The sequence below is a fragment of the Artemia franciscana genome, chromosome 15 (genome assembly GCF_032884065.1).
Source record: "Artemia franciscana chromosome 15, ASM3288406v1, whole genome shotgun sequence".
NCBI lineage: Eukaryota > Metazoa > Arthropoda > Branchiopoda > Anostraca > Artemiidae > Artemia > Artemia franciscana.
Window position 1 is genome coordinate 20,511,672 of NC_088877.1, and position 12,409 is coordinate 20,524,080.

General features: G+C 35.5%; 1 protein-coding gene across 7 annotated transcripts in view; it reads left to right on the forward strand.

Moving 5' to 3' along the window:
- The window catches only part of LOC136036160 (uncharacterized), a 91,786-nt gene that overhangs the window by 21,109 nt on the left and 58,268 nt on the right, over nt 1-12,409 (forward strand). For all 7 annotated transcript variants that reach the window (XM_065718224.1, XM_065718226.1, XM_065718221.1 and 4 more), the window contains exon 3: nt 7,433-7,536. In XM_065718224.1, coding sequence (XP_065574296.1) covers nt 7,433-7,536 — 104 coding nt within the window. The remainder of the gene's footprint in view (nt 1-7,432; nt 7,537-12,409) is intronic.

Here is a 12,409-nt window from a genome sequence, read left to right on the forward strand (position 1 = left end):
CCAATAACAACACGCCCATACTGATACGCATGGTATCGATACGTCCGGTACCGATACAGCGTACATCCCTTTCCCCAAGGACTATGGAGGGTCATATCATCACCAAAAACATAGATATTGGATCTTTGAACTATTTTGAACAAAAAAAAAATAAAATTTTTGATTGTATGACTGTTGGGGGAGGGGACCTTTAGGGGGGCTAGAAGAAAAATGATTTTCCTTTGTTGCTGAAAGAGAGGGCTGTAATTTCCTTTCAAAAGTTTTCGACCATGCTGATTCCAGTCGCATACTTTTCATTTTGATCTGAAGCCATTTGTTGAGGGGTTTCAGACTTTTTCGAAATCATCATAAATTTCTTTGAGCAATAAACTTTTACTTTTAGGACGAACTGAAATAATAGCTACCATTCCTGAATCAGTGTCAGATGGCAATTTTTTCACTAGGTAGCTTTTTTTTCTAAACGCGTCTTTTAAACTTTTGGTTACTATGGGATGTGGTTCGCTACCGATACGCTCGATACCACGCACAGCCCTTCCCAAGGGACTATGGAGGGTCATATCATCATCAAAACCATATTTATTGGACCTTTGAAGTATGTTAAACAAAATGGCACTCTCGAAAATTTTATAGGACGACTTTGGGGAGGGGGCCTTTAGGGAGGGGGGCTATTTGCCCTCCAATCTTTTCAGTCACTTAAAAAAGGCACTAGAAATTTTAATTTCAAATAAGCCGTAAACATCTTTCTATTATGAGTCCTGTGGTGGCGCAGTGGGTTTGACCTTAGCTTGGTAATACGGGACCCAGAGATCGAATCATGCTGCAGCAATGCACTGCAGGGCCGACGCAGGGACCTTAGTAGTCAAGAAGCGTCGTTAATCTAATAATCTGATAATAAATCTATGATGTTCTGGTCATTCGTTAGCCCTGGTAAAAAATAAGAAGAAAAAAAAAACGGGAGACACAGAGTGCTACCCCATGCAAAGAAGTGATTTTCCTTGTTATTCAAGGAGGGGGACTGTAATTTCCCTATTCAAGGTTTTCGACCATGCTGATTCCAATGGTACAATTTCCATTTTGATCTGACGACATTTTTAAGGGTTTTTAGGCTTTTTTTAATTACCATAAATTTCTTTTCGCAATTAATTTTTATTTTTAAGAAAAACGGAAATATTTGTTACCATTTGTGAATCTGCATCAGATGGCAAATTTTTTTTCACTAGGTGTTTTTTCTCTAAACGCGATTTTTAACTTCGGATCACTATGGGCAGTGGTTTGCTCTTTACTAGGTTGCAGCTACCGCTGCAACCATGATGTAGCAAAAGGAAGTGATTGTGCAACGAGGAATTTGTAATAATTTCTTTTTGCATACAGAATACGAGTATTCTATACAGAAGGAAAATGCTTCGAATTCCAAGTGTTTTTCTTTTTAGAGAAGAATAATCCCATTCCTTTATTTGATAAAAAAAACAAGTTTTTTTTAGCTGAAAGTAAGGAGCGACATTAAAACTTAAAACGAAAAGAAATTACTTCGTATATGAAAGGGGCTGCTTCCTCATCAACGCCCCGCTCTTTACGCTAAAGTTTGACTCTTTCTCTTAACTCTGCTTTTTAAAACAGTAAAAAACTTTAGCGTAAAGAGCGGGGCGTTGATGAGGAAGCAGCCCCTTTCATATACGAAGTGATTTCTGTTCGTTTTAAGTTTTAATGTCGCTCCTTACTTTCAGCTAAAAAAACTTGTTTTTTTTATTTAATTTCTGAACGTTTTTGAATCAATGCATGTTTTGATTTTGGCTCTCCGCAGAGGAATAATTAACACGAAATTTGCAAGTTTATTTTTTTTTTGGCTAAATGGCTTTCTCATAGTTTTGATCGAATGATTTTGAGAAAAAAAGGAACGGTGGAGGAAGCCTAGTTGCCCTGCGAATTTTTTGGTTACTTAAAAAGGCAACTAGAACTTTTAATTTTTTGTGAATGTTTTTATTAGTAAAAGATAGAAGTAACTTATAAATTAGCTTAAGTAACGAACTTTTGTAATCTCATATTTTTAATACATATATGAGGGGTTCACCCCCTCGTCAGTACCTCGCTCTTTACAATAAAGATTAAATTTTGTCCCAATTCATTAAGAATGACCTCTGAATCACAAAAGCCGTAGAATAAATAGTTGAAATCACTAAAAATACTTTAGCGTAAAGAGCGAGGTATTAGGAGGTGAGCCCCTCATATGCGTAGTAATTTCTGTTCGTTTTAAGTTTTAATGCTGCTCCTTACTTCCAGTTGAAAAAACTTTTCATATTTATATTTTCATTGTTTTTTTTTAAATAATGCTAGAAAATCCTGCGCTCCCTTCATGGAAATTTTCTTCCCCCAAGACAAATTCCTCGATAGAAAGTTCCCCCAACATATCCCCCTCTTGTCAACCCCTCCCCCAACCAAAAAATCCCCCTGAAACGTCTGTACACTTCCCAATAAGCATTTGTAGCCCCTCCCACGGGGACTGTGGGGGAGTAAGTCGTCCCCAAAGACATAGTTATAAGGCTTTTCGACTACACTGAATAAAATGGCTATCTCAGTATTTTTATCCGGTTGACTTTGGGAAAATAATTAGCGTGGGAGGGCGCCTAGGTGCCCTCCGATTTTTTTGGTCACTTAAAAAGAGCACTAGAACTTTTCATTTCCGTTAGAATGAGCCCTCTCGCAAGATTCTAGGACCACTGGGTCGATACGATCACCCCTGGGAAAAAAAAAACAAAACAAACAAACAAATAAACACGCATCCGTGATCTGCCTTCTGGCAAAAATAGAAATTCCACATTTTTGTAGATAGGAGCTTGAAACTTCCATAATAGGGTTCTCTTATACGCTGAATCTGATGGTGTGATTTTCGTCGGGTCTACCTAGTTGCTGGTTCTAGGACTAGCATTACACACAGTGTCAGAATGTTGGCGTGCTTATCATCAAAGATGCATTCACGTTTACGTATTGAGGGAAAAGGGGGCTATCCAATGCAAAACGGATTCCTACGAATTATTCTCATCTGCTTCGTCAAGAAGGAAGACGCTGACTCGATTGATGTCTAGTCATCCTAACGGGATGGAAAGACACAGCGTTTTAAAATCATACAAATCCAAAGGAAAAACACTATCCATAACTATAAAAATAACTTTTGTCTTGGCATACTTGCTAAACTTGATGAACATGGACGCAGAAAAATAAAAGGCAGATCAAAGCCAAGATATAATATAAAACCAATCTCTCGAACTTAGTCAATGTAGAAAAAAAAACACTCAAACTGTGCCTTACTCTGAGAAAATAATTCTTAGGTTGAAAGCCGGTGCAATTAAATGTGTTTTTTTTTATCTTGAATAAAAATATTTAAACAAATAAAAAACGCTTTTACATCCATACTTACTAAAAGAAAAAAAAATGACTTTGTTTTTTTCCCGCTACCCGGAAAAATTGAAGTTTATTTAGACCAGAAAAAACGAAGGGGGCCAAGGAATATTTTATAACTATTCTAGGACCTTTACGATACCGTGGGTTTAGCTAATAGAAAAACCTTAAGGAAGATACCATCCTTATATTGTATGCCTGATTAGTACAATAAGTGATTAGTTTTATTGCAAAAATAATATTGCTGCGGTTAAGGCAGGAAGTGAAGTTAGTAGTTGGTTCGATGTGGCATCAGGAATTAAGCAGGTTTCGTTTCCATTTTCGTTTATACGCATTATTTTTATGGACTGTGTCCTAAGGAACACGGCAAAGGCTATGGGCAAACTAGGTATCAGATGGGAAGGTTAAGCTCTCCTAGACTTAAATAGAGCAAATGATTGGGATATTTCCGGTAAAATGCTAGCGGAATGAACGAATTTTGGAGGTTTTGGAAGTTCACGGTGCAAAAATAGGTTTCAAATTATTGTTAAGAAAACTAGGTCGCTTGGACTACGAATAAACGTGTGTGAAGAGGTTGTACTTTTTAGTATTAAATAAAATAAAAAAAAATAAAAAAAAAGTTTTTTTTCAACTGAGAGTAAGGAGCAACATTAAAACTTAAAACGAACAGAAATTATTACTTACGTGAGGGGGTTCGCCCCCTCGTCAATACATCGCTCTTTACTCTAAAATTCGAATTTTGTTCCAATTCTTTAAGAATGACCCTTGAATCCCAAAGGCCGTTTAATTAGAATAAATAGCTCTTTTGAAAGTACTAAAAAAAACTTCCTCGTAAGGAACGAAGTATTGACGAGGGGGTGAACCCCCTCATATATCTTATAATTTCTGTTCATTATAAGTTTTTATGTCGCTCCTTACTTACAGTTGAAAAAACTTGTTTTTTTTATTTAATTTCTGATCGTTTTTTAAATAATGTAGGGAAAATCCAGTGCCCCCTTCATGGAAAAATGCTCTTCCCCGATAAAAAAATCCTCCATGGAAAGATTCTCCCAGGTTACTCCCTCACCTTGACCCCCCACCAGAAAAAATACCTCTGAAAAAGTCTGTATACTTCCCAATAACTATTACTATATGTAAACAATGGGCAAAGTTGATAACTTGCAGCCCTTCCCACGGGAACTGTGGGGTATTATCATCCTCAGAGACATATTCATTAGATTTTTTTTACTATGCTGAACAAAATGGCTATCTCAAAATTTTGACCCGGTGACTTTGGGGAAAATGAGCGTGGGAAGGGGCCTAGTTGCCCTCCAATCTTTTGGTCACTTAAAAAGGGCACTATAGCTTTTGATTTTCATTCGAATGAGCCCTCTCGCGATATTCTAGGGTCAGTGGTGGATACGATCATCCGTGGAAAAAACGAACAAACAAATAAACGCACATCCGTGATCTTTCTTCTGGCAAAAAATACAAAATTCCACAGTTTTGCAGATAGGAGCTTGAAACCTCTTCGGTAGGGTTCTCTGATACACTTAATCTGATGGTGTGATTTTCATTAAGATTTTATGACCGTTGGGAGGTGTTTCCCCCCTTTTTCGAAAATAAGGCATTTTTTTTCAGGTTCGTAACTTTTGATAGATAAGACTAAACTTGGTGAAACTTATATAGTTAAAATCAGATTTTTAAGTATAAATAGATATTTCAAAAGTTTGATCCGGTGACTTTGGGAACAAGAATGAGCGTGTGAGGGGGCCTAGTTGCCCTCCAATCTTCAGTAATTCATAAAACAAGCACCATATACTTAAATTCAATTGTGAAGTAATATTACCAGTCCTTTAAATATTATCAAATAGAGTTTTCAGCAGGATATTTTTCACGATTTACAGAGCCATGAAGCAGGATATTTCAGGATTCGTAGGATTTCACGCCAAATTTCTTAGGGGCTGCAAGTGGAAACACTGGACCATATATCAAGCAATAAACTGCATAAAAAGTGTGGCTCGATACCACTTTCCAGGACTTTATTGGAAGAAAATAAAATGACTTGGCCATGTTTTACAGATAATGGTTGAAAGATTGCCAAAGTTTGTGGCTTTTGGCAATCCGTCTGGACCAAACGAAAAGTACCTATTTAATATTTAATATTTTTAGATTTTTAATTCTTTTTAGTCTTCGATAAATCCTCACTCTTCACGTAATGCTTACAGAATTTTGTACGCAATTCAGCTATAGGAGTATAAAGCATTTCAAATGAGATTTATTTTTATTAAGTCGTTTACAATAATTACAAATAGATAGGCAAGCCCATCTTGTGGGACTTGCCTTTTATTAAATAAAAAAACAACAACAAGTTTTCAAGTGAAGGTAAAGAGCAACATTAAAACTGAAAACAAACATTTATTATCCCATATTTGAGGTGGTTTCCGTCCCTCAACCTCTCACTCTTTGCACTGAAGTTTATCTAGTGCTTAATTGAAAGAACTTCGGAGCGTAAAAAATAGAGCGTACCGGGAGCACGGGCTTCGCCAGGGTCCTGGCACTCTGCACGCGGCAGGCTTGTATATATTTGATTCTTTAATTATGCATTAGCATAATGATCGCGTTATTCTTTAGTTTTAAGTCACAATGTGTCAAAGTCCTAAGGTATGCAGCCCGAGGCTGCAAGTCCTACCCCTGAGCACGTATATACCTTAGACAGTTTCACAGGGTATGGGAGGGCATGCATACACACAAATGAGAATTTACAGTTTTTCCAAAAAATAAAATAGCTTGAGAACCTCTGGCTCAAAGGATCTTATTCCCACTCACCGAAAATAATTACTTTTAATGACAGATATACCATATCTACAATAGAGATAAAGAGGAAGGAAAATGATCTCGAGTTAATTGCAACGCTGATTGGGATCATCCCCTTCCGTGTTTTATGGGTGAACGCCTCATCCTGCTTAAATGACCTTTGTAATCCATTAAAAAATAATGCTTCTTTCCATTCAAGGTATAATAGTCTTAAAAGTATAGTATGCAAATGTGTTAGCTGATGCTTATCTCCTGGAATAATTGTTATGTTGTGTTTTTTTTTGGCTTGAAGTTTTTAATAAAACAGTACTAACAGTGAATATTTCTATATGTCATCTTAGATATGATATCCTTGCTGTATATATGATTCAATATTGCTATTGTCAAATGAAGTCTAAGCCAACAGAAGTTTTCATGACAAAACGAAATGTACTTTTCAATATCTAAGGGAGGGGTGAACTTGTCCCTTTTTTAATTTTTTCAGTAAAAAATACCAAAGAAGGGAATGCAAATATGGAAATACCCCCTAAAAATGTTTTTCTTTTAAATATAGGAGGCGCAAAAAAGATTAGGGGGAAAAGTCCCCATCTCTTTCCCAATTGACACCACTGACTGCATTCGACAGGATCAAAGACCTTATACTACAAACACTACTTAGAGCTGCTTACAGCCACACTTTCTTCCTTCTGGACAATAATCGGTACAGCATATACGAGTATTATAATTTTAAGCAAGATGTATGGGAAATCGCATCTTTGGAGCGAAAAATGCATCATTTCTGGTTCGTCTGATCTGTATTTTATGGCCTTCTCTTCCATAAAGTTATATACTTGCCGTCGACAATAAATTAGAGTTGTCTCGGTTTTTCTATTGTAATGTTACCGACATTGAAGTCAAGTACTGTAAGGCCTTTGAACAGGACTAACCTAAAAATCCTTCGTGTTTCTTTCTTCTTTTTTTTATTACAGGCTATAAATTTAAATCCAATATAAGTTAAAACTGTCCCTATTTTGGATACTGTGTATATCTGGTCATAAGACTCCTATCCATCGATTTTAAGGGAGCAATCGCCGGAACTACCAAGTCTAGGAATTTCTGTAAAGTGTACTGGAAATTAAACGGCAAATCGAATGTTTTTAGGAAAAATCGAAAAATAACTTCTAGGGTCTAGAGCTTTTAAAAACAATGGTGACATTTTAGTCAAAGTAAGTAAATTTGTATTTGACAATAATTTCTTTTATAGTATCGTGCTCCGGCTCCAAAAAAATCTCTGCGAGACCTTACAAGAGAGAAATATTCTCCGACAAGAACAATCCCTTCATCATTTTTTGCCCCCTATGGGAAAAGGTGAGTGGAACTATTAGCTATGTAACAGTGTCTATGTAATTATGATCAGTGTGCTTACCGGAAAAAAAAATGAATTAGGAAGTGAGAAAGGTTTCTCTTGTAAATGGGCTACCACAAACACCAACAACAAAAAGAACAATAAGGAATTCATTTTGCAAGACAGTGGGAAACTAATTAGAATGAATATTTCGGCCCTATGTCCAAGGGCCGTCCTCAGCAAACCATAAATAAATAAAAAGAAAAACTTACAACAAGATGCAACCAATATAAATAAAATGAATATATTTTTTTTAACAGTCCCAGCATCCTAACTTCAGTGAAGTTCAACCAGAACTGATAAATAAATTGAGATAACACAAGGCTATTCAATGAAATGAAAGAGAATGATTAAAAACTAGTTTTTAGTTTTAATGTTGCTTTTTTGGCTGCTGATCTCAAAGGTATATTTGTGACAGTTTCTGTGTTAATATCTATTGGATTTTATAATGTTTTGTAAGATCGTTTTTAATTAAATTTGTGTATAGATTAAGTTTATTTTCGAAGAATCAGTTTGTTTTGAATGACCTAGGCATAAGGCAAGTAGTTCGAGAAATAATTGAGATCAGACTTAAGATTAATAATAATATTTCCTTAAATAGAATCTTCATTCTAATTAGTTTCCCACTGTCTTGCGAAAATAAATTCCTATTGTTCTTCTTTTTGTTGGTGCTTGTGATGGAAAACAGTGTGGTCTTCGTCGCTGAGCTACCTTCTGCAAGCCCATGTACCGCCAAGTGCGAGAAAAGATTTTTTGGGATAATTAGAAAATATTTATCTGTTGGTCGTATTCAAAGAGGTGTATGGGCCACTTAAGACTTTCCCCCTCCTTCCTTGCAAAAATGGTCTTCTCATTGAAAATCTTCCAGAAACTCCCCCCTTCAGAAAACTCCCACGTGAAAAATGTCCGTAAGTTTCCCAATAACAAACACTATCTGTAAGTAATGGACAAATTAACAAACTTAAAAAGGCACATAAACTTCTGCTATGGGGTTCTCTGATTGTTTTGCAGCTTGGGAGAGACGGAGATAACTCAAAGGGCGTATTTTAATGCCAAACGAACTACCTCTAGGGGAAAGACGAGAGGAGGATGGATGTAGAAATTATTTATAATTCCCTGACAGTAAATGCCGCAAGGGGCATTTTTCGGAGGAAGGTATTTTCCAGGGGAGGGGGGGTGTTTTCGATGAGGTGGTGTTTCCCAGAGATATTTTCCCCAGGAGGTGTTTTTCCCAGGGATGGGTGGGGCTGGTTGCCCTCCAATCACTTAACTTTTAAAAAGGGCGCTCAAACTTTCAATTTCCAATCGAACAATAAAACGTCATTAACGAAAACCCCCACAGTTCTCGGGGCAAGGCCTATAGGTTATTGCAAGTTACCCATTATTAAAATCTAAGGATTTTATAGAAGGGATGGCCGTACAAACTTTGGAGAAGGCTCATTCGAATGGAAATCGAAATTCGAGTTCAATTTTGAAGAGTCAAAGGTAATCAGAGGACAATCAGCCTCTCCCTCTTAACCGCCTTTTTCCCAAATGCATAACCTAACCTTTCAAAATAGTCTAAAGGTCCCACAACCATGCCTCTGGGGTTAACAACCCCACTATCACCTCCTGGGGCAAGGGCTGTAAGGCAAGCTAGTTACCCAACATTAACACACAAGGTTTTTAGGGAAAAGATTTATGTATGAATTTGGGGGTTGGGATGTTCATTCTATTGGAAATCAAAAGTCTCAGTTCACTTCTCAAGAGTTAAAAGTGATCAAAGGATAAGATAAGATTTTATTTGTCACGAAACACACAGGCTCTTTGGCCTGTACAGAAGAAGGCAAAAAAAAAATTAATAATCAACTTACTGACAGAGAGAACAGCAAAAAGGAGAAGAAAAGAAAGTATAAATAAAATAAAAACTATGGAAAACAAAGCTAAATAGACTAATAGATTGAATAGAATAAATTAATTAAGTAGATCATTAGATAAAATAGACTCCGATGAAATAATAAGAAATATATATATATATATATACATACATACATATTCATATATATATATATACTAGCTGTTGGGGTGGCGCTTCGCGCCACCCCAACACCTAGTTGGTGGGGGCGCTTCGCGCCCCCCCCCCAAGCCCCCCCGCGCGCGTAAGTCGTTACGCGCCATATTAGTTACGCGCCATTGTAGTTGTGTCCCTATGTCCCACCTGTGAATATAGATATATATATATATATATATATATATATATATATATATATATATATATATATATATATATATATATATGTTTTTAACTACGTAAAACTTGCGAATATACAACATTCTTTGCTGTCCCATTGTCTGTGCATATAAATAGATTGTCAGGTTTACCGACTCTTGAACATGCAACATATAATGGTCCATGGGAAAACAATCCGTATTCAGATCTATACCTCATGATTCTAATGATTGCCCTTGAGCTTTGTTGATGGTGATTGCTAATCGACCATTCCCTGAGTCGCCATCGTCATTTATATATCCCCCTGTGCACCCCGGCGTCCCCTTTGTAGTTATGTCCCTGTGTCCCGGTCGTCATTTATATTCCCTGTGTCCCGGTCGTCATTTGTGTCCCGGTGTTCCAGTCTGTGATTTCTCTTTGAGTGTCCCGGGCGTCATTTATATTCCTTGTGTCCCGGTGTCCCGGTCGTCATTTATATCCCCCTGTGCCCCCCGGCGTCCCCATTGTAGTTGTGTCCCTGTGTCCCGGTCGTCATTTATATTCCCTGTGTCCCGGTCGTCATTTGTATCCCGGTGTCCCGGTCTGTATATAAATTCGTTTTTTAGTTTTGTTTTTCTCCTTTATTTTTTTCCTTTTTTCTTTTTTTTCTTTTTTAGTTTATTTAGATTTTTAGATTTTTTAGTTTTTTTATTAGTTTTTAGTTTTTTTGTAGTTTTTACCATTTTTTTAGTTTTTTTAGTTTTTTTGTTTACTTATGTCCTGGTCGTCATTTATACTCCCTGTGTCCCGGTCGTCATTTGTGTCTTGGTGCTTTGTTGATTGCTAATTTGTATTATATTTATATTTATATTTTTTATATTTATTAATATTTTTTTAGTTTTCTTTTTCTCTTATTTTTCAGTTTTTTCCTTTTTTTTAGTTTTTTCTTTTTTAGTTTTTAGTTTTTTTTTGTTTTTTACCTTTTTTTAGTTTTTTTAGTTTTTTTAGTTTTTTAGCTTTTTTAGTTTTTTTATTAGTTTTTAGTTTTTTTTTAGTTTTTGCCTTTTTTTAGTTTTTTCAGTTTTTTTTTAGTTTTTCGTTTTTTACCTTTTTTTAGTTTTTTTTTAGTTTTTTAGCTTTTTTAGTTTTTTTTCTTTTTAGTTTTTTTTGTAGTTTTTACCTTTTTTAGTTTTTTTTTCTTCTTTTGTATTAGTGTGAAATAATTCAGACGTCATATGCGGACAAACACGACGTCACTCGACAGACAGACAGACAGACATAACCCACAAACAACTTATTTTTATATATATTTATTCATATTTTTTTAGTTTTCTTTTTCTCTTTTATTTTTCAGTTTTTTCCTTTTTTTAGTTTTTTTCTTTTTTAGTTTTTAGTTTTTTTTTGTTTTTTACCTTTTTTTAGTTTTTTTTTAGTTTTTTTAGTTTTTTAGCTTTTTTAGTTTTTTTATTAGTTTTTATTTTTTTTGTAGTTTTTGCCTTTTTTTTATTTTTTTCAGTTTTTTTTTAGTTATTAGATTTTTACCTTTTTTTAGTTTTTTTTTAGTTTTTTAGCTTTTTTAGTTTTTTTTTCTTTGTAGTTTTTTTTTGTAGTTTTTACCTTTTTTAGTTTTTTTCTTCTTTTGTATTAGTGTGAAATAATTCAGACGTCATATGCGAACAAACATGACGTCACCTGATCCACAGATCCACACACAGACAACTTATTTTTATATATATAGATATATATATATATATATATATATATATATATATATATATATATACTAGCTGTTGGGGTGGCGCTTCGCGCCACCCCAACACCTAGTTGGTGGGGGCGCTTCGCGCCCCCCCCAAGCCCCCCCGCGCGCGTAAGTCGTTACGCGCCATAATAGTTACGCGCCATTGTAGTTGTGTCCCTATGTCCCACCTGTGAATATAGATATATATATATATATATGGTTTTAACTACGTAAAACTTGCGAATATACAACATTCTTTGCTGTCCCATTGTCTTTGCATATAAATAGATTGTCAGGTTATCCCCCTGTTTCCCCCGGTGTCCCCGTTGTAGTTGTGTCCCTGTGTCCCGGTCGTCATTTATATTCCCTGTGTCCCGGGTCCCGGTCATCATTTGTATCCCGGTGTCCCGGTCTGTATATACATTCGTTTTTTAGTTTTGTTTTTCTCCTTTATTTTTTTCCTTTTTTTTTCTTTTTTAGCTTATTTAGATTTTTAGATTTTTTAGTTTTTTTTATTAGTTTTTAGTTTTTATTTCTTTTTAGTTTTTTTGTCCCGGTCGTCATTTATATCCCCCTGTTTCCCCCGGTGTCCCCGTTGTAGTTGTGTCCCTGTGTCCCGGTCGTTATTTATATTCCCTGTGTCCCGGTCGTCATTTGTATCCCGGTGTACCGGTCTGTATATACATTCGTTTTTTAGTTTTGTTTTTCTCCTTTATTTTTTTCCTTTTTTTTTCTTTTTTAGTTTATTTAGATTTTTAGATTTTTTAGTTTTTTTATTAGTTTTTAGTTTTTTTTTCTTTTTAGTTTTTTTGTAGTTTTTACCTTCTTTTTAGTTTTGTTAATTTTTTTTTTTACTTGTGTCCTGGTCGTCATTTATACTCCCTGTGTCCCGGTGCTTTGTTGATTGCTA